Source organism: Chinchilla lanigera, unplaced genomic scaffold, assembly GCF_000276665.1.
Source record: "Chinchilla lanigera isolate Chin_1 unplaced genomic scaffold, ChiLan1.0 scaffold00003, whole genome shotgun sequence".
In the NCBI taxonomy this organism is placed as follows: Eukaryota; Metazoa; Chordata; class Mammalia; order Rodentia; family Chinchillidae; genus Chinchilla; species Chinchilla lanigera.
The window spans coordinates 8,411,933-8,433,969 of NW_004955404.1; the positions used below are offsets into that span (position 1 = coordinate 8,411,933).

General features: G+C 41.7%; 1 protein-coding gene across 1 annotated transcript in view; it reads left to right on the forward strand.

Annotated features, from left to right (window-relative positions):
* Ccdc168 (coiled-coil domain containing 168) overlaps positions 1-13,587 on the forward strand; it is a 23,807-nt gene extending 10,220 nt beyond the window's left edge. The window contains 6 exon segments of the mRNA XM_013516846.1: positions 1,635-6,309; positions 6,583-8,277; positions 8,497-9,567; positions 9,569-11,990; positions 12,116-12,552; positions 12,554-13,587. Coding sequence (XP_013372300.1) covers positions 1,635-6,309; positions 6,583-8,277; positions 8,497-9,567; positions 9,569-11,990; positions 12,116-12,552; positions 12,554-13,543 — 11,290 coding nt within the window. The 3' untranslated portion in view covers positions 13,544-13,587.
* Positions 13,588-22,037: the final 8,450 nt, after the last annotated feature.

Consider the following 22,037-nt stretch of genomic DNA (forward strand, 5'->3'; position numbering starts at 1 on the left):
GCAGGCGCTTTTGCCGCTGAGCTAAATCCCCAGCCCCTGGATTTTGTTTTTTTATCTACTCTGACAGTCTGTTTCTTTTGACTGGTGAATTGAGGCAATTTACATTTTTTTTTGGTATGGCTAATTGGAGTTATATATGCCTAGCTTAACTGTATGTCAGATTCTTTTCCCATGTTTAGGCAATTTTCTACACATACTTCTGCAAATAGTCTTTTTATGTCATTTGTGTTACTCCTGCTCTTTTGTTGACACCTCTCCATCTTATGTTGTTTTTCTTTCCATCATCTTGCAGCTGTTGAATTGTTATTTCCTGTTTTCTTGTTATTTTTAAGAGATCTTTCTTTTAGTGATCTCTAGCTGCAATGTTATGCTCAAGTTCTGCAAGTCTATCTTCAGTTTCATTCAAGCAGTTTTACCAGCTTTGAATTGAATTTTTAATTTCCTGGGTATCTCTTTGAATCCATTTCATATATTCACATTCTTTCCTATATTGTTCATTCAAGGTTTCCATCATTTTCATATGCCCCTGTATATTTTTATCTATGTCTTCTTTAGATATGCTGAGCAATTCCTTCATTATTGTTGTCTTTTTTTTTTAACTGAGAGATTATTTCTGATCTGATTTCCTCTATAGCCTCCTGGAGTTGCTTCTTTACTTCAGTTGCTATCATTTCTGCAATGTGTGTAATTTCCATTTTGTTCTATGTTGATATCTCCTGGACTTGTCCTGAGTGGGCTGGAGGTCTGAGATTGCATTTTTTCCTTTGTCTTGACATTTTCTATTTCAAAAAATTGTTATTTTGTTTTCTTGCAAGTTTCTTTTGTTTTCTTGTGAGTTTTATCATTTGGTACTAATCATTACTATCACGGCTTCTCTAGGAGAAGTCTGTTCTTCATGGACATCTTGTGTGTGTAGTTCAGTCTTGGTTTGTGTCTGTCCTCAGATCCTACCTTCCCAATTAATTGAGAATAGGATGTTGATTTCTGTTTGGCTCAGTCCCCAGTCTTTTGGTGTAGGGTTGTGATGACCTTATTACCCCACAGCTGCCCAATATTGTTACACAAGGAAGAACAACTGATTACAATGGATAAGACATCCTAGCTACAGTAGTACAATTAGCATAATAAAAGCATGAAGCACAATTTAGAAACTGATAAACTGTGATAACTATTGATTTTGTACCTCAGACTATATGAGCAAAGTCTATAGTTATATAACAGAACTAATCATAAATTAGGAGTGTGTATGCAAAGTTTTTCCCCTTGTTAGAGTGGATTTACCCTGGGTTCCTCTAGACGAGTTGGTTTCCATATCCTGGGTGCTTCCTATACTGGCTACCCATTCTGTAGTGTAAGGGAATGGTCTGGGTGCCTGGGTTCCTCTGGACCAAAGTTCCTGTGGTGGCAGAGAGGTGATGGGTGGTGTTTCTCCCTCCCAAGCACCTCACCGAGGCTCCCTCAAGGGTGGAGAGGTAATGAGCTGATCATGAATACATTTTATGTGGATAATTAGTTTCCCTTTATCTCTATATTGATCCACTTCCATATTCAATACTGAGTCTCCTTAAAACTGGAGTCCTTGTAAAAAATACCCTGAATGACAGTTTATTGCATACTATTTTCTTATATTTCAGAACTAATGTCTTTTCAGGAAGAATTACTTCAGCACTTACATCTGAACAAAATGAAGATAACTTTGAAGATACAAATTTATCGTCCAATGAAATGATACATGCAGGTAACAGTGAAAGTGAACATCAAGCAAGTCATGTTAATAACTTTTCTTCAGATTGGATCAGCTCATCTTTGTCATCACTTCACTCAGAATCAAGAAAATATTTTCTAAGCCATAGACAGCACCCAGAAAATGAATATGAAACAATACAGTTTTCCCCAAAGGAGTTATTTTCACTAATGAAGACTAACAAAAAGAAAAATTCAATATCTTTTGATTTTCTTTTTTTAAAAATTTCTGAATTCACAGTGGCAAATGAAGATCTTGATGAGACACCAGGCCCTCCTGCTCATTTACTTCTTACTGAAGACCAAGTTAGACTTCTGGAAGAAAATGTGAACAATAAAATTCCTTCAAAATCTAAAGCTACATTAAAAAAGGAAGCTCCTAATCTATGCTCAAGATCTCAAGAGCCCCTCATTCAGAATGAACATTCTGTTGAAATGATTATTTCTGCCCAAGCACAAGATTCTTTTCCAGGACAGAATACTATTCAGAATGAAGGGTTTTATGAAGCTCAATGTACCAGTCAAGCCCAACAATTTATTCAGAACCAAAACTCAGTCAACAGGCAGCCTGATACCACAGGCAGCTGTTTTGTTCAGCCTCAAGAGTCAACAAGTAAATCATTTCCTATTGGCACAGAAGATTCAGTCCAGGCCCACGATATGGATAGGAGCCAACAGTTCATCACAGCCCCATATTGTGTTGAGAAGAAAAATGTAATCAAGGGCCTAGAATCTGATGAGAACTTACATGAAGCCCAACATTCTGCCCAGTTTGAAGTTTCAGGCAAGATGAAACATTCAACTAAGGGACAAAGCACCGTATGTGAGAATGCTGAGTTTGTAGTTTTACTTGTTAGTCCTAATTTAGTTGCTGTAGATGTGTCAAAACTAGTTACTTCATCAAACTTAAATCAGCATTCTGTGTATATCTCAATGCCTCTTTCACCTACCACTAAGGGGTTGAAAAACAGAAGAAAAACACCAAATAATAAAAGCAGACTCAGGCTTAAAGTTCCATCTATAAAAGCAAAGAAAACACCATGTTGTCAGCTATTTCGAGTCAAAGCTCATCACCCTTTAAAAAATAATGAATTAGGATGCAAGAACGACACTGAAAAGCAAGAATTACAACAAAGGAAAAGTAAAACAGATACAGAGTTGCATCTTATTTCTGTATCTAAGCTTATTACTCCTCACATGAAAAAGCATTTCAGAAAAAAACTAGCAAAAGTTATGACAATAAAGTGTGGATTTTTTCGGCAGAAGCAAAATAAGTTACACGATACAGAGAAAATCAATTTTTCAGATTCTACTGAGCAAGGAACCTCAGGCATTATTAAAAGTATAAAAGAGTATGACAAAGAAAGTAAACAATTAAACGTCTTACCAGACATGTTACATCAGATAGAACCGTCTTTCACAGTCATTGCTAATGACCTAAAAGCATTTAGTTGCTCATTATTAGAAACAAACTGCAAGAAGAAAGAGTCTCCTAAGGATCCGAGTAAGCTGGGTCTTGGTCTGCACGTTCCAAAGCATGCGATGCTTTCAGAAGTTACATCAGAACCTAAGCACAAACTTGTGTCACCTCCCCAGGTGAAACCAAACAAAAGAATGGAAACACAGAAGGACCGACAAAGCACAGCAGATCCCTACCCACGATTCTTAGATGAGGAGGACTTATCATCTGTTGCACCATGTAAACAAAGGTGCTTTCCAGTTAGAAAGGCAAGGAAGGCACAAATTTCAAAGATATTTAATATTCCATGGTGTGGTCATCACAGACATTTACCACCAAAAGCCCTGAAAGCACAGACTATTGAATTTTTAATATGCTCTGGGATCCTACTTGATAGGTTTCATAACACTGTAGTGGATGATGCAGTAACAGAAAGAAGGAAAGGATTAGCACAAGAATTACCAGCAACAATTCTGGAGTCCTTCATTTTCTCCAAACTTATTTCACCTGCATCTGAAATAGAGAGAGACATATTAGAATGTATGGACAAGACACATAAAATGAACCCCAAACATGTAACTTTGAAGGCGAAGAAGGCAAAGACAGTTAACATCACAGGATGTGATATAGGGAATCATCCAAGTCATTTAAGATGCTACTCCAAAACCAAAATGAAACAAAGAAGACTTATGGCAGATATATTCCTAAACCCAAATTCATCATCTTTGATGGTATCCCTTAACATGAAAGTGTGTAACAGAATAATAGTGACAGATATGCTAAAAAGAACAGAATCACAGAAAGGTGTCTCTCTACATTTCAATGTAAAGCCATGGGAAACAAAGCAATCAAATGTAACCAATATTCCCTTACAATCAAATAGACAGAAATTAGACTTTTCAAAAAAATTAAGGGTAAAGCAACCGAACATTTATAAACAGAATGAAGAAACTCTTTTGAAATCTGTCTTTTCTTGCATAAGGCATCAGCTTAGTGTTGAAACTCCAAAAAAAAAAAAACAAGTCTCATCAAAAGCAATCTTAAAATCAAAAATTTCAAACATCACAGTAAAGAAAGCATCAAATAAAGTTGGTGTTCCAGAAGATAAACTTCCAAATGCAAAGGGAACTGATCTACAAATTAGAGGAAGAAAAGAACATCAACAAAAAAGTACAGGCATGACTCTTGCAACATCTGCTACAAACCCTCCAATAGATATGTATCAGATTATATCCTCCTTGGTAAAGAAAGTGGTAAAGAAGTTAGATAGTCAGGGGTACCACACTTTAAATACAGAAAAGAGAGAAGGGCAAGACATATGTTTACATAAAACTCTTCCAAAGCCCACATCTCTCTCCAAAGCAGATCCACTTCAGACTAATATGTCAATGCAACAAGTAAAAGTAGGTGCCATAAACACTACACATTGGGGCTATTTCACTTCACAGAATAGAGACGCATTAAAACAAGTGTATGTTATAGATGGACATACTAAAATAATTAAAAAAGGAACTGAATCAAAGCATCTGTCAGTTTCCTATAAGAACACTGAGGGATATATATCTTACCGCCCAAGTTGTCTACATCTCCAGCCACATTTAATGTGTCAGAAAAAACAAGCATTCTCAGCATCAAGCAATGTGTCAAACAAGACAAAAACACCAGACTTGTTTCCTAAAGATCATCTGAGTGCTGAACATAAATATGGATGGGAATCTAGTGTGTCTCCAGTTACTCCAAGGCAACTGAAAAAACAAAATGCAATGCTGCTTTTAGAATCATCCAGTAAAAGTATAAAATATGAGAATCTTTTACTTTTAAAAGGAAAAAAGTCATTAGATGAGGCACAGGTAATCAAGCCACTTTCAAATGATAGCTCACCCAACCTACCAGTTAGAAAGTACATGGAAGTACATAATGAACAAAAAGAAGCATATCTACCTGGAATAATTTTAAGTTCTTTTTCTGAATTTATATCTCTATTGCTTGAAAGTAAAAGACAGGAGGGTAGCATGAAACAAAAAGCTATGAAAGACAAAATATGCCTCCCCAGAAGTGCTCTCACATTGAAGAATACAGTCAATGCCCCTGACTGTGCTGACTCAGTCAATGGGCTCACACTGCAGTGTGACATAAAAGAGAAAATGATACATATGAAACATAGAAAGAGTGAAGGAGGTTTGGTTATGACAAAAGCATATGAGCCTATCCCTTCTTTACCTCAACTCAAAATGGATAAAGAGACAATCAATGAGGTTTTCTCAAATAATGCAAAAAGAACAAAACAACATATATCACACAAAGAAAATGACAGTGCAAAACCATTGGAAATGAAAGGAATAATGGACCATAACATTACTTTCAAGGTAGAAAAATCTTCACTGTCATATGCATTCAGAAGAAAAGAATTGCCTTTACTGTTGCACAGTATAAAAAAAGAGAGGAAGGTGCAAGAAGGTAAAGGTAAATCAGAGCAGAAACTGACACATTCTTACATTTCTTTGTCATCTCTATCATGTCTTAATTTGCATTCAAGAGCAGAAGTAGGAAAAGATAAGCCAAGAATATTAAAGAGCTGCCTTCTGCCATCAAAAGCCTGGGCATCATCAAATGTTAAAAGAGTATCCTTGGCAGGGTTGGCTAATCAAGAGAGTCTGTGCAATGCACTAGAATCAAAATGTTTGCTCCAAAAGGAGGAGAAAGCTGAAGACAGTATAGTAGATGCGAAAGTTATACTAGACCTCATTTGTACCTCCCTGAAGAGGAAGAATTCACCATTTCAACAAATACTGCATGAAAAGAAACCAGAGTGGGACAGTGAAAAACAAGAGATAGAGATTGTGCAGAAGAAAGAAAATAATCTAGGTGTAGCTCAGATCAAATCCAGGGATTTCATCCCTCCTTCAACTCATGTGGAAAGGGATTCCAGAATGAATGAGATATTCATAGAAGGATTAAACCGGTTCTGTCTTCCATCACTGACACTCCAGGAGTTGTCAGAGGTAACAAGTAAGCAGCCAGAGAAAGCAGACAGAATAGGTGAAGAACAAGGGAGAGAGGATGGAGAGGGAAAAGAACAAGGAAAAATAGATAAGAAAGGTGAAGAGCAAGAGAGAGTGGATGGAGAGAGCAAAGAGGAGAAGAAAGTAGAAGAAGAGAGGAAAGAGCAAGAGAAAATGGGTGGAAGAGGTGAAGAGCTAGGGAGAATGGATGGAGAGAAGCAAGAGCAAGAGCAAGTGGAAGAAGAAAGGAAAGAGCTAGAGAAAGTGGAAGAAAGGAAAGAGGAAGAGAAAATGGGTGGAAGAGGTGAAGAGCGAGGGAGAGTGGATGGAGAGAAGCAAGAGCAAGAGAAAGTGGACACAGAGAAAAAAGAACTACAGAGAGTGGCCAGAAAAGTTGAAGAGAAAAGGAGAGTGGATGGAGAGAGGAAAGAGCAAGGGACAATAGACAGAATAGAAGAGAAAGGGAAAATGGACCTAGAGAGGAAAAAGCAAGGGAAAGTGGATGGAAAAGGTGAAGAGCAAGAGAGAATGGGTGGAGAAGACAAGCAGCAAGAGAAAGTGGACAAAGAGAGAAAAGAGCATAGGAGAGGGGACATAAAAGGAGAAAAGAATGGGAGAGTGATCAGAGAAGGAGAAGAGCAAGGGGAATGGATGCAGAGTGGAAAGAGCAAGAGAAAGTGGACAGAAAGCTTGAAGAGCAAGGGAGAGTGGATGGAGAGAAGGAGCAAGGGACAGTTGATGGAGAAGGGGAAAAATGAAGGAAATTGGATGGAGAGAGGAAACAGCAACAGAAAGCAGATAGAAAAGGTGAAGAGTAAGGGGGAAGGTGGAGAGAGGAATGAGCAAGAGAAAGTGGACAGAAAAAGTGAAAAACAAGGGAACATGGGTGGAGAAAGGAAAAAGCCAGAGAAAGTGGACAGCAAATGTGACAACCAAGGGAGAATTGACAGAGAGGGGGAAGAGCAAGAGGAATCGAGCCAGGGAACAAAGAGCAAGAGAAAGTGGATGGAAAACTTCAAGAGCAAGGAAGAGAGTATAGAGAAAGGAAAGTGGATGGAGCAGTTGAAGGGCAAGGGAGGGTCGATGGAGAAAGGAAAGAGCCAGATGAAGTGGACAGAAAAGTGGAAGAGCAAGGGGATGTACAGAGAGAGAAGAGAGGAGAAAGTGGACAGAGAAGGTGAAGAACATGGGGGTGTGGAGAGAGAAGAGAAAGAGCAAGAGAATGTGGAGAGAGAGGGGGAAGAGGAAGGGAGAGTGGATGAAGAGAGCAGAGAGCAAGAGAAAGTGGACAGAAATGTGAAAGAGCCAGGGAAAGTGCAGGGAGTGAGCAAAGGGGAAAACAAAGTGAATAGAACAGCAAAAGAGCAAGGAAAAATTCAGGGAGTGAGAAAAGAGGAAGAGAAAGTGGACAGAAAAGTGAAAGAGCCAGAGAAAGCACACGGAGAAGGTAAAGAACAAGAGTGTGAAACTGGAGAATGGACAGTGGACAGAGCATTAGAGGAGGAAGAGAGAGTGGACAGAGAAGGTGAAGAGCAACAGTGTGGGGATACAGAATGGACAGTGGATGGAGAGGTAGAAGAGGAAGGGAGCGTGGACAGTGAAGGTGATGAGCAAGAGGGCGGGGACAGAGAATGCACAGTGGATGGAGAGTTAGAAGAGGGAGGGAGAGCGGACAGAGAAGGTGAAGAGCAAGGGAGAGTGGGTGAACAGAGGAAAGAGCAGGAGAAAAGATGTGAAGAAGACAAAGAGCGAGTGACAGGGGAGCCAGAATTTGAAGATCAAAGTAGAGTGAATGAAGATGGTAGAAAGCAAAGGGATACAGAAAAGGGTAAAACACAGTTTTTTGAGAAGAGCATGAGGCACCCCAAATGCACTTCTGGGAAGGCAAAAAAATCACTCCTTTCCTTTATTCTCAAAACAAATAAACTGCAAATAAAAATTAAAGGGCAGAGTCGGGAAAGTGGTGAGAAAACACTTATGCATCTGAGAAAAACCTGTGGTTTTGTCACTTCATTTATCTCTGAGCTAGAGAAACTAGAAGAGGATGAAGAGGAGAAGGAAGCAGAGCAGGAAATAGAAGAAGGAGGAAAGGAAGAGGAGAAAGAGGAAGAAAAAATGGAAAGAGAAGAAGAGGATGGAAAAAAAGATGAAGAAGAGGGAGAAGAAGAGGTAGAAGAGAAAGAGGGAGAACAGGAAAAGGGAAAACAGCAAGAGGAGGGGGAGGAGGAGGAAGAGGGAGAGGTAGAAGAGGAAAGAAGAGGAGGAGGAGGAAGAGAACGAGAAAAAAGAGAAGGAGAACAAAAAGGAAAAGGAGACTCAGGAATAACGAGCAGCTGGGTGGCGCATGCCGCCCTCCGGGAGTCACTGCCTTCCGCATGTCCAGGGTCCACGGCCAGCTGTATGTGGCACAGAAAACCGTGTTTACTGCGGAAAGAAGGCAGAGTCCAAACCTCGGGCACAGATGGCTTGGTGCCGCCTAATGGCGCGCTTATCGTGGCAAGGCCATCAGGAACTCCTTCTGTGCTCATGACCAAGGAGCACAGTCCGCTGAGCGAGGGAAGAGAATCACAGCGGAGCATTAAAGGAAAAGTAGGAGAGCAGCAGGAAAGAGCAAGGAGTTGCGTTGGGGTTCTGACAGAAACTCATCCTTCCGCGCCTGCTCCAGGTCAGCACAGCATACTTCCCCAAAGCAAGGGACTGAGAGCAGAGGTGTCTCACATGGTGCATCTCTATAGGGTGAAGACACCACTTGTGAATATAAAAGAGTGTGGGAAAGGCCGGCAGGTAGGGAAGAGTGAACCAGATATAGTTCTGAGGAAAACTGCCCTCTTTCCTTCTCTCCCACCTTCCTTGAATTGGGACAGTGGAGCGAGTGCAAAGGAAGTTACGGGAGGAAGAATGCAATTCTGTCTGAAATCGTTAAATATTCAAAGTGCATCAGATTCAGGTGAAAAGGCATGTTCCAAGTTCAGCAACAGACGAGAACCAATGCTATCTATAGCACAAGAGAAAGAAAAAGATGGACTCACAATAGATGGGAAAGACAAAATGCTCCCCAAATGTGTGGATCCAAAGCTAAAGAAATTACCACTGTCACATACACTCAATGCCCGGGAATTGCCGTGGAAAACCAAAGAGCTTAGGAGGAAGATGCAAGAAGATAAAAATGAACTAATGACAGATATGGCAAACAGAATTATAAAATTGTGTCTCTCACAAATGCAGTCTAAGACATCACTGGATACAGGGACAACAGCACCTTCAAAAATGACAGATGCAGAAATTTCAAATTACACAAAAGAATTTAAAAAACACGTCACAGGAAGAAAGGAAAAGTACAGACAAAGTTACGAGGATGAAGACTAGAGTGGATCCCAAGGATATATGTTTGATGACAGAGAAATCACCTACTTTACATAGACACAATTTAAATGACCTTCAGTGGAAAACTAAAGAGCAAGAGGAAAAAGTTCTGGAAGATAAAAGTGAGCCAGCTATAATGCTGACTAAGACTTCCACTGTGAGATCTGCTCTATTCTTTAATGTGAATACCAAAATCAAGGAGGAAAGTAAACCAGTGTTTATAAAATCCTCTTTTTCAAAACTAAACTTCCAGGGATCATTAGATCCTAAAGGAGGCATGAATATAAAATCATTTACTAGTGATATTTTAATCAAGGTACAAAATGGAAAACAACATATGCCACAGAACCAGGAAGAGTATGAAGCATAGAAAGAAAAGCATGTCGTGTCTCCCAAACATCAAGAAATGAAGGTGCAGGAACATCGACATGAACCGGGTGTGGTTCTGACCAAATCGACTTCATTAGCACCACTTCTTCACCTCAGACTGGAGAAAGATGCAGATTTACGTGCTAAAGTGCCAAGATGGTCAAGGTCTGCTTTGCAGACAATGTCAGATGCAAAGGAAACAATACCCACAGAGTCAATTGGTAATGATATCATGAAAGATATTAAAACCAAAAGTGGTCTGCCTCAGAAAGAAGAGATAGATAGAAAAAAAATAGACAGGAGAGGAACAGATATGACTTTGAAATCCAAAAAATTACCTCCTTCCTCTAAGCTCTACAGAACAGAACTGTATATGTGTATTAGCAGACACAAAGGAAAAGAACATGAAGATCAAGGTAAACTGCGGGATGTAATGGTTCTGAGAAATGTTAATGTTTTTGAACCTTCTCCATTTCACCTTAAACTGGATGAAAGTAAACAAATAGATGAAGAGAGGCTTGGAAGTAAAACATCTTCCCCTCTGCCAGTACCACTTTCAGCATTATCAGTTGCAAAGAAAATAGCAGACACAGAGGCAATGAATAGCCATGTAAGAAAAAGAAACCAGCCTATGTCACAGCAAGAAAGAAGGGGTGAAGCTGCCATGGTAGCTGTGAGGATTGGGGTACGTTGCCAAGTGCCAAAGATTTCATCAGTTTTGCATATCCTTAATGCAAAGGAATGGTCACTGAATTTGCAGGTGCTGGAGAAAAGAATGCACAAAGATAAAGGCGAGCAATGTGTGATTATGACAAGGACTTTTCTTTCCATACCATCCATACCTCCCATTAATCCGAATTCAAGGAAAAAAGTAGACAAAGCTATGGCAGCAATTACAGCATCCTCTTCTCCACAGCAAAGCGGCCAATCATCTCATGTCCAGAAATCATCACGTGTGCAGAGAACAGCCAATCGAGAATCAGTGGAAGGTGATGGTAAAAACCTTGATAAAAAAGCAGAACACAGTGTGCCCCACAAAGAGAAGGAGCAACTGCGGACTTCAAACTGCATGGTCACTGCCCAGCAAAGAATTGAACATTTACAAATTGAATCAGAAAGAGATGTGAATTCACAGCATGTGAACATTTATTCCACTAAATCTGGTATCAGAAGTGGGGGAAGGCTGGAATTGCATTTCACTGGACAAAAATCTCAGCAAGAAAAACATGAAAAAGAACCTTTTGTTATATTCCCCTGTACAGGGGATAAAATAGGTGAAAATCTGAAGAAAGAAACCAAACTAATGGATAATTTAAAACAAACAGTAAGTCCTGAGGGTTCAGTTTTACTTTTACGACTCAAGAAAACACTGAAGGAACTGCAGGTTGCACTTAGCACCTCTGAAAACTCAAAAGAATTCTCTGTTTTAGAGAAGGATGATCATGGATCACCCGCAAAAGCTTTAGAAAAAAGAGAATGTCTTCTACAATTGCTTCAGAAGACCCTTCATCAACTCCAGCCTTTGCTACTTCAATCAGTACACCTGGCAGAAACAGACAAAATGAACACAAACATCACAACAAATGTGGAACAGAAAAAATTAGAAAAGGACAATAACGGTGTGGTGAATCTTGAAGAAAGGAAATTGCAGCACAAACCTTTAACACATTTTACTCCTGAAGAACAAAATAAGCTCATTAATCATTTAGAGTCAAAAGCAGTTGAAATAAAACTAAATCAGATACCAGAGATGGCAAAAAATTACACACAAAAGTTTAGCTTTTATCTAAAGCAAGCTACTTTTGAAGAATACCAACAGAGACTCTACCCAAGACTGGAAAAAAAGAGTAGGTTCCCATTATGGTCTCCAACTCTTCAAGTAGACTCAATGAAAGGAAAAGAAAAACTTCTTATGCACTTTTCTGTGAAAATATTGGAGATAAAAATGAATGCCTTTTCCAGAATTGTAAGAGAATCTTATGCGAGGATCAATGTCCCTGAAAAAATGAAACTTTTACCTGACTGTATTCATTCTGCTGTCAAAATACCAAAACAAAAAAACAGAATCCTGGGGCTGGGGATTTAGCTCAGCGGCAAAAGCGCCTGCCTGGCAAGCGCGAGGTCGTGAGTTCGGTTCCCGGTACCGGAGAAAAACCAAAAAAAAAAAAAAAAAAAAAAAAAAAAAACAGAATCCTGTTACTCTTTGATGAAAAATCTCTTGATGAAATAAATCTTAATTTACAACACAAATACCTCCATTATCTCCTGGGCTTTACTGCTGAAAGTACATTCCCTAAGCCAAATGCTTTTCCAAAACATCTCTATGATTTAAATACAGCTTGCTTATGTAAAAAAGCAGATGACAGTGGAGCAAACTGTTCTCTTTCCCATAACACAAAACTATTAGAGGAACACATTACTTTCAAAAAGCAGTGTCTCCATGAAAACTCATTACTCTTCAGCAAAGGACCAGAGCCAACTCCTGAGTGTGCCTTTAGCCCTGGTCTACACAATAGGGTACAGGAAGACACTAGCATTCTTTCAGGGTTAAAATCCTATGTGACACTAGAAAAAGATAAACTATCAAGTATCATCTCAAGAAACAAATACATATAAATCTTTTGATATAAACACCCAGGAAAATGCTACTGGTTTTGATGATTCACAATCAAGAAAGATACCTGATAACTTCACTGATACTCTAATAGATACTGAGAATTCAGTTATGTTGGAGGAGTGCATGGCTCCTGAAGTAGATGACAGTGATGCAAGTATATTTTTAGAAGCCAACACTTACTTAAGTCGTGAGTCACAAAAAATTCTATATGAAGTACAGAATGGCATTCCTCCAACCAATCTCTTCGCCATTAAAGACATCTTACCTTATCTGAAAGCATTTAACAATAAAGATTCAGGTTCCCCTCATATTAGAGCCTGTAGAAAACACACCCGGAATATAGCACCACCGTCCTTTGAGTCTTACAGGAGGAGGAACCATAAATCACCCTCCAAAATGCAATCACCCGACTGGCGTACTTCCTCACATAATCTGGACATTCAGCCCATGTCATCTTGCATGTCATTCAGTGAAGAGAGATTTTCATGGACTACAGGCAGTGAAACACATTTCTATTTATTAAGTATTAAAGTACATGTTGCAAAAAACCAAAGCAAGTCTCACATGTACCCTCAAAGCAAAAAAAGAAAGAACCCCAGATCTAATTTACCTAGAAAGAGAAACAAACACTGGGACTATGATTCTCATTACTGCCACACACACAGCAAAGGCAAAAGCACAAGAAAGAATGAAGTGTGTGATTATGAGTCAGAAAAGCTAGATTACTCCTACTTCCAACATAAGCACAGGTCAACATCAAAACCTCATCAGGAGGAAATCCACTACCATCCTGGAAAAATCCGAAACAAGCCCTTCATTTATGCTTGTGTAATAACAGAGTCAATGGATGAGATACCTAAGACGATACGTTGGAATATTCCTGCAGACATCTTAGAAACAAACTTTAGAGTGCCCCAGGTGGCGAAGATGTCTAACAAGTGGAATATATGGAGCTTGGCGAGAAACTCAGAGTGGTTTGAGGGTCATTGAGCATAGACAATTAAAGTTGATATGCCTCCAAAGGTTCCTCTGAAGCAGAATGCTGGTCAGTTGTTATTTATTTTTTGTGGTAGCGGGAATCAAACTCAGGACCTTGCGCTTGCCAGGCATGTGCTTATGCTGCTGAGCTATATCCCTGGTGGTCAGTTGCTATTGTAATAGAATGTCAACTGGTTTCTTCATGAACAGTTTTCTCACCTGATATACTTTTTTTTTTTTTGTGGTTTTTCTCCGGTACCGGGAACCGAACTCACGACCTTGCGCTTGCCAGGCAGGCGCTTTTGCCGCTGAGCTAAATCCCCAGCCCACCTGATATACTTTATATCTAAGGTAGATTTGTGCAGTTGTTCTGGGAGGCCAGAAGAAAGAGCGGGTGATTCGGAGCTTAGTCCTATCATGTGTACTCTCCTGGTAATGGATGCTGCCTTCTCCTAATCTTGAGTAGTTCACAGATTCAGAAGCCCTCTTCCCACCCTACACCAATGACTGCAGAATGAGTAGGCAGAATTGTAGCTATACATGAGACGGAGAATTTCTACAATTAGGAGGACACAAATACAGAGATGAAAGGGGGAGAGCTGAGATACCAGTGAGGGTTCCAGTGAAAAATGCCACACAATATAGGGACAAGAGCTGAGTTTGACAATCAGATTGAATGTCTTAACTCTTTTATTATAAAGAAATTTGAGCATGCATACACACACACACACACACACACACACACACACACACACACAGAATAATATGAGTTCCTCACACCCATTTAGCAGACTGAAACTATCAACTTAGAGCCAAACCTGTCTTTTCCACTTTCCATCCACTTCTCCTCCACTACTATTTTGAAACAACTCCTACATATATCATTTGACCTATAAATATTTTATTATGTATCTCCATAAGAGCTAAGTCAAGGCAAAGTCTGTTTCATTTTTCATTGATACGGGGGCCACTTACCCCTTTCTAACCTACTACATAGGACACACCCTCCCCTCTGAGGTCTCTCTCATGGGAGTCAAAGAAAGACATTTCCTTCAGATCATGAAAAACCCTTCCCTTGTCTCCTAGGGAGATTATACCTTTACCCATTCTTTCCAAGAGATAAGTGCTTTGAGAGATCGCATGGCCACTTTCCTAACTAAAAAGGAGCTACTTCCTTTCTTAGACTTCTTGCTTAACCCCTATCTCAGGCCTCTAAAAGGCCTATTATTGACCCCCTAGGCCCCCCAGTCCCAATTGAGATATCTTTCCAAAATTTAAGACCCACTGCTGAAAATTCATTGATTTCTTATTTTGGATCAGAGTAAGCCAGATAAAGTATTTTGAAACTGGAGATTTTATATATATAAAGCAAATTGCCCACCCAAAGTATTAGCACCAAAGTTTTAGACAAATGAACCACTCAGAAAATAAATGCCACCAGGTTGATTGAGTGCTCCTCAAAATACAGGAGAAGACGTGGTAAACAATCGAGTATTGCCACAGTCTGAAAGTGGGCACAAGAGTAAGCCTTGCATATATTCTCTAGCTTTCACTTCAGGATGGAAAACAGAAGATGCAGAGATTATTCCTCTCCAGACTCATCCAGAGGTCTCCAAAGCCCCGCCCCCACTGTGATGTCACTGACTGCCCTGCTGTGTCACAAGCAGCATTAAGGGGGTTTGCCCAGTCCAGGAACCGAGGCTGGCTGAGCCTCCTGGTCAACCTGCTTGCCTACCCTGGGGGAGTGAGGCCTAAGGCTGCCCTGATTCTGAGGCAGTGGGCCAAGCTCTCCCTGGTGGGTGACAGGGGGTGTAGGCAGGACAAGGGTTCCTCTGCTCCTCACCCCCAGCCCAGAACCCAATGTGCTGTCAGGTGCTGCATCTCTTCCCTGTGTTGTGGTGGCTTGTCCTTCAGGGACAGTCAGGCTCAGCAGCCACCACCTCTCAGAAAGGCCCTGGGTCACCCCTCCCACTCACAGTGACAAAGCGAGCGGTGGGTTGCTGATGGTCCTGAGCATCTCACAGAAACCCTCGGAGATCTCAGCACCCGTGGCCTGCGGCTCTTATCTTCCCAGGCAGTGTTTGCCCTCATGTCAAGGATGGGAGTGGGAAGGACAGGTGTGAAATGAGTGTGGACGGACCCCAGAGCACGGTGTGGGGAGGTCAGCAGCACAGGGACCCCGCTGTCTGAGTGGCTGGGCCAGGAGCCCAGGACAGAGGTCAAGCCAGGCAAGAAAAGATCGAGTATGGGGCAGAGGTAGGCATGGTGGCCGCACAGCCATGGCGTCGTGAGTGGGAGAGGAATGAATCAAAGTCAATCTCGAAAACAACTCACGCCTAGGTCGGCCTGTCAGGATGAAAGCGTGCATCCTCACAGCTGTGCAGGGTTGGTGTCACACACCCTAACAGCCTTAAATACCTGAGGAGAACAGAACCATGAACATTACTTCAGCAAGAGGGACAGGGAGGCCAAAGAGGCAGGAGGCCAATTTTGTATCCCACGGACGCTTTTTGAAAGTTACGCTCAGCAAGGCTGAGAGGAAGCTGTTGACCAGGAGAGCCCTGGCTGGTGGCTCCTCGGCATCTGTGCATCACAAGGCACAGGTGGGGAAAGGCCGTGGCTCAGGCCCTCCATGAGGCCCCCACAGTGACTCTTTTCCTTGGACCCTCATGGGCCTCTGACCACAGCGGCCTTGACCTTCTGAAAGGTGACTTCATGTTTGTCCGCGGGGTCAGGGGTGAAACTCCATTTCCCAGTGGGAATCCGAGGCCCCTGTCCTCGTGTTCACCCATCAGCCTGTAAACACGTTTTCAGGGGTGGCTGTGGGGTGCCACCCAGCTGGGTCCCTACGGGCAGAAATGCAGATAAGGGACCAGGTGACTGCACAGGGGCCATGGTGACACAGTGGCTCTGCCACTGACCGGGAGGGACCCCACCCCACAGAAGCGGCCAGACCGAGTGGGTCCTCCTGCTCCTTCCGTGTCCCCTGCAGCACGCACAGTGGGCCACCTGTCTTAGTCACGGACCCGTTGGGTCCAACCCTTCTTTTATAAAGCTTGTAGCCAGCAGATCCACTGGACATCACACCTCAAGCAGTTTGGTGAATTATTCTCCCCCAATCTTAAAGAAAACGTCCAGGTTTCCGTGCTGACAAAGCTTTCAGGTTCATGAAATATATGAAATTTTCCCTAGAAGTTGTTGGGGTCATCCTATACGTCCTTCAGTACTTTTTGTTCAAGTTGCTATCAGAACTGTGAGATAGAATTGGCAAATGCAGCAGGATTCACTGCCACCTGGAACAAAGCAGAAACCTCATTAAGAGGAGACCAGCAAAGCAACATGCTGCAGCCCAGTGAGACCTCTAGGGGAGGTCTGGGGAGGACAAATAAATCACATGTACATTTTGTGTGTGGGTTGTTTCATTTAATATTTTATTTGTGACATTTATCTGTGGGGAACTTGGTGACTTCTCATAGCATTGTTCTCATAGTTGTAATGGTTGATATATTGTGTCAATTTGAGAAGTTTAGAAGCTTAGCTAAGTAACTCAGTAGATCTACATCCTAGGGAGGACATGTCCTGGGGCGGCTGTTTATGCTCTAGGATGTTGTAATGGTTCATCCGCTGTGTCAACTTGGGAAGTTTAGAAGTTTAACTGAGTGACTCAGAAGGGGGCCAGGGTCTTCACTTTCTAAACATCCCGAGCCTGCGCAAGAGGAAGGCACCAAGATGGTGTGAGTGCTACATTCACCCTAGAGTGGTAGCCTACTGAAAAATAAGGGAGGAAAAGAGGTTTTCTCTCCCCAGTTTTGCTCTTGTTGCTTTTGCTGTCTTCTGCCACCTTGAACTGTTGCCCCTGCGCTGTGCCATGCTGCCTTGGAGCCAGCTGATTATGGACTGAAACCTCCACAAACTGTGAGCTAAATAAACCTTCCCTTTTTAAAATTTGTGTGTCAGGTATTTTGTCTCAGCAACAAGAGAAAAGTAACTAAGACAATAATCCATCATAGACTGCACCACAAGCTTTCCATTCAAATACTAGTAGACAATACATCTTTTCAAGTTTTTGGCTGTTTTTCATGATGCTGCCATGAGCACGTGCACATAGGAATTTGGGAGGGATGAGTATGTCCTCGCGTCTTCTGTGTATTCACTCAGGAGCAAGGATGCTGCTTCACTGAGTTTTCATCTTCAGCTGCTTTACATACAGCTAAGTGGTTTTTCAAAGCAGTGGTATAAATTTACACACATTCTATGTAAAATTGCTGCTGCTGTCTGTCCTTGTCAACATTTTAAACTTGAATTTTTGTTCAGAGTGAGCCATTCTGGTGAGAGGCATCTCACTGTGATTTTAAACTTGCATTTCCCCAAGTGTTTCTTGTTTACTGACCTTTACCCAGTAAACTCAGTAAAGTCACTTATTAATTCTTGTAATTTACATAGAGATTCTTTTGTTTTGTCTCTGTACCCGGTCATATAATCTGAAATCAACAGTAGTGTCATTTCTTTCTTTGCTTTTTATTTATTTTTCTGGCTAGAATGTCCTACTACAATGATGACTAGAAATAGTGATTTCTGTTGCTTTATGGTCATTTCAGAAGGGAACCTCTTAGTATTTGATAGTGAAGTATAATCTTTAGGCTTTCTGTAAGTGCTTTTGTTGAGATCAAGGCAATATCATTCTCTTTCTAGTTTCCAATAATTTTTTAAACTGTCTTGTAGGTGTTAAAGTTTACCAAATGTGTTTGTTACCTTTTTGAGAGGATCACATGGCTTTTGTTATTTTTTTTTTCTGTTAAAGGGGGAAATTCTATTGATCTATTTTTTAGTGGTAAGCCACTCTGCATTCCTGAAATACAAGCCATGTAGGTGTGCTGTTTTTTTATGCCATCTTTATGCGTAATTTGGTATGCTATTAGTTTGCTTCCTGTAATTCATGACTGGATTTTAAAATTTGAAAATAGCATTTTTGGTTTTGTGTTTTAGTTCGGAAGTTCTTCTTGAAAGCTCTCATTATGCATTTGTATTTGAGTCATGGGCTGTTTACAGCCTTCAAAGTAGCTTTTACCCATTGTGGTGGTGCATGCCTGTAATCTTAGCACTCGGGAGGATGAGGCATGAGGACTGACACAAGTTTGAGACCTGAACTACACAGTAAGACTCTGTCTCAAAAAACAAAACCAAAAATCAACCAAACAAAAAACCCCAAAAGTAGCTCTCCTTCCCCTAGGGACTGCATATTTCACCTGTTCTGGTAGTCCTTCCTCTGGCTGCAGTGTCTGCATCTCTTTTTGCTTATGTGTGGCTTTGTTTACCCTTAGGGGCTCAGAGCTCCAGATGCTGACTTAAACAACAGTCCTGAAAGTTGTAGGAGGAGGGTAGCTTCTCTCTGGAATGGAAACTTGGCCCTCCGTATTTTTCTGTTCTCTTCAGCTGCACATCCTCTCTCAGCTACAGAGTTAGGGAGGATGCTGCTGAACTGTTCTTTTCTTCATGTCTTCAGCAGCCAGAGACAAGAGCAGGTAATCTGAAAAAATAAAAATTAGAAAAAAGCCACACATCTTTCTCCTCCCAGTCTGTGCAGCTCCACTAGCCACACTTTTTCTATGAGTCCAGTGACAATTAGGTAAATGCAAATTAGAACCACAATGAGATACGATTATATACTTGTCAAAAGCGCCAAAATGAAAAAGACCGAATGTGCCAAGTGGTGGTAAAGACACAGATAAAGTGGAACTCTCTTGCTTCTCAGTAGGGGTGTAAAATGAGGCAGCCACTTCACAAAAACAATTTGTCAATTTCTTTAAAAGTTAAGCACATCTCTTCCATGTAGTGCATGACACAGTCATTTCAGCTTAAGACATTTAAGAGAAAAGCAACTACGTGTCTGTACAAAACCTTGCACAGAAATGGTCACAGTGACTCTATCTGTAATAGTCCCAAATGGAAAACAACCAAAATGATCAATACAGATATGTGGGTGAAACTCAAAATAAATATATCGAGTGGAAGAAAATTGACAATAACGATGAAGTGTTATGTAAAAGTTTAAGAAATCTGCACTGATCTGTACGTCAAAGCAGATCAGTCGTTGTCAGGGAGAGAGGGGAGGAGGGACAGTAGAAGTAGGCACAGGGGCATTCAGGTGTCCCTCCTGCAAGCTCCCATGGGAGGGCAGCCTCTCTTCTGAGAACTGTGACTAACAGGGGAATTGCATGACCCATTGCTGTTGTTTCCTTAAACCTTTGGTGGTCTCTCCTGACTATCCCTAGTCACATTTCCAGGAGGGAGGCAAGCCCTTGCTTAACTTTCACACAATGTTCCCAAAGTCATCTGTGCTCTCCAAGGTCATCTATGCCCCCAGAAAGAAAATGCTGTTTACAATTATTGTGGTTGACTACATGGGAGCTATATGAGTCTTAAAAGCACATCAAGGTCAATCCTGGCTCCCAGATAGCCTCCTGGCTGGTTGATGGACCTTCTGGGGTTCAGAGAGTGCTTGTGTTTCAATGGGTGGCCTGAAGGTAGTTGCTGCTACCAGAACTGTTTGTCCTTAGTGCTAGTCTTTTGTCTGCCCCAGAAAGGAATGGAGAAAAGGAGTGCTGAAGACAGCTAGACAAGCAAGCAGGCGTTCATATGGGAAATACAGGAGCTGGGACCACCCCTGGCTGATTCTGCTGGATTTCTCTTCTGCTGAAGAAGAAGGGTGAGCTAACTGTGGTCAGTTGTCTTCCATGGGACTGCAAACCAGGAGTAGTTAAATGGGAGGGACACATGGGATCTGCTGAGTGAGTCTCCAGGGGTTTTGTTCTAAAATACAAAGTTTATTATGCCTCTCCTTTTCTGTGCTGTGTGGCATCTGAGAGTGTCCCTCTGTTTGGGTTGCTTTCCTTTTATGGCTGCAAAATAGTTCTATGTGGTTTTAACTAGATCTCAAGAGCAAACCAATAGTGGCTCACACCAGGTGTGGTCTCACCAAGGAAGTGACAAGTCCAGATCTTCCAGGCAGGCATCTGTCCAGGGGCTGGGGCCCATTGTCAGAGACTCTGGTTGGCGTAACCATTAACCTCAGGTTCACAGTTCAAAGGAGCAGGGAGGATATGAGTCCCGCAGATTCTAGTGCATCTCTGCCAAGGACACCCCTTCCTCATCAGAGTCATCCCTTCTGCCACTTATGGGCAGAAAAGGCAAGGATGTAACATTTTGATTCCTACCACACAACAGCAATATTGCTTAATTTTATATCTGATAAAAGAAAGATACATTTCTTATGTCTGTTTGTCTTGGTTACTTTTTTCTCATTGCTAAAACAAAATAATACCTGATGCCCAAAATTAAGGAAGGAAAGGTTTATTTAGCTTACAGTTTGTGAAGGTTTCAGTCCATAATCAGCTAGCTCCAAGGCAAAGGGGCACATGGCAGAGGGCAACAGTTCATGGCAGTGGAAAACAGCAAAAGCAACAAGAGCACAAAGGGAGGAACAGAGGCAAGTAGCCTCTTTCTCTCTTACAGTATATGCAAACTACTCACCCCTGGGCGGGTGTAGCACTCACCCATGAATCAATCATAAACTCTAGAAACTTTTCCCATGACTGCAGGAGGCTTTGGGGGCACATCCAGACACAAACCATAACATTCCACACCTGGCTCCCCCAAAGACTCAAGTACATCTCTTTATGCAAAAGGCACTTTAGTCCTTCTCTAAGAGTTGCTAAAGTCGTAACAATTTCAGCATTGCTGAAAAGTCCAAGTCCCAAGTCTCCTCCAAGATGTAAGGCAAACTCTTGGCTGTGAGCCCCTGTACAAATGAAAACAAAGTTAAACACTTCCAGTATTCAGTGGTACAAGACAAACATTACCATTTCAAAATGTACAAACAGGAAGATACAAAGCATTGCAAAAAAACATTGGGACAAAGCAAGTCAAAAATCCAGCAGGGCTAACATTAAGCCCTGTAGTTCCATGTGGAAAATCCGAGGCAATCTGTGATACATTGTGAACTCCAAAGGCCTTAAGTGGCTCCGCCCCTATGGCACTTCTGGAGGTTGTAGCTCCTAGGGCTTCTCTTTTGGGCCTGCTTTGTTCCCTCCTTACAGCTTTCCTCAGACAGTCCATGTTCCTGGCTTTTTCAACCTCCTGAGGTCTCCACTGCACTTTAGGCTTCTCACTCACAGCCTCACACACTGCCCTCTCAGGGGCACACTACCTGGCCTCCCAGGCCTTCTGAAATCTAGGTGGAAGCTTTCTTAACCTCAGAACCTTTGCATTCTGTATGCACCTACAACCAGGGCCATGTGGATGATGCCAAGGTCTGCTGCCACCTGGAGCAGTAACCAAGCTTTCCCCTCTCTTGGCCATAGGTGTCAAGTGCCTGGATTATTGGGCACTCTTAATCCAATTCTCAGGAACAAATTCTCTATGCTGCCATTCGGGCACATGGCAGTCTGTGGCTTTCTCCTCAGAGAAAAGTCTTTCACTTTTGCAGGTTTGAGGCTGCAGAGGGTGG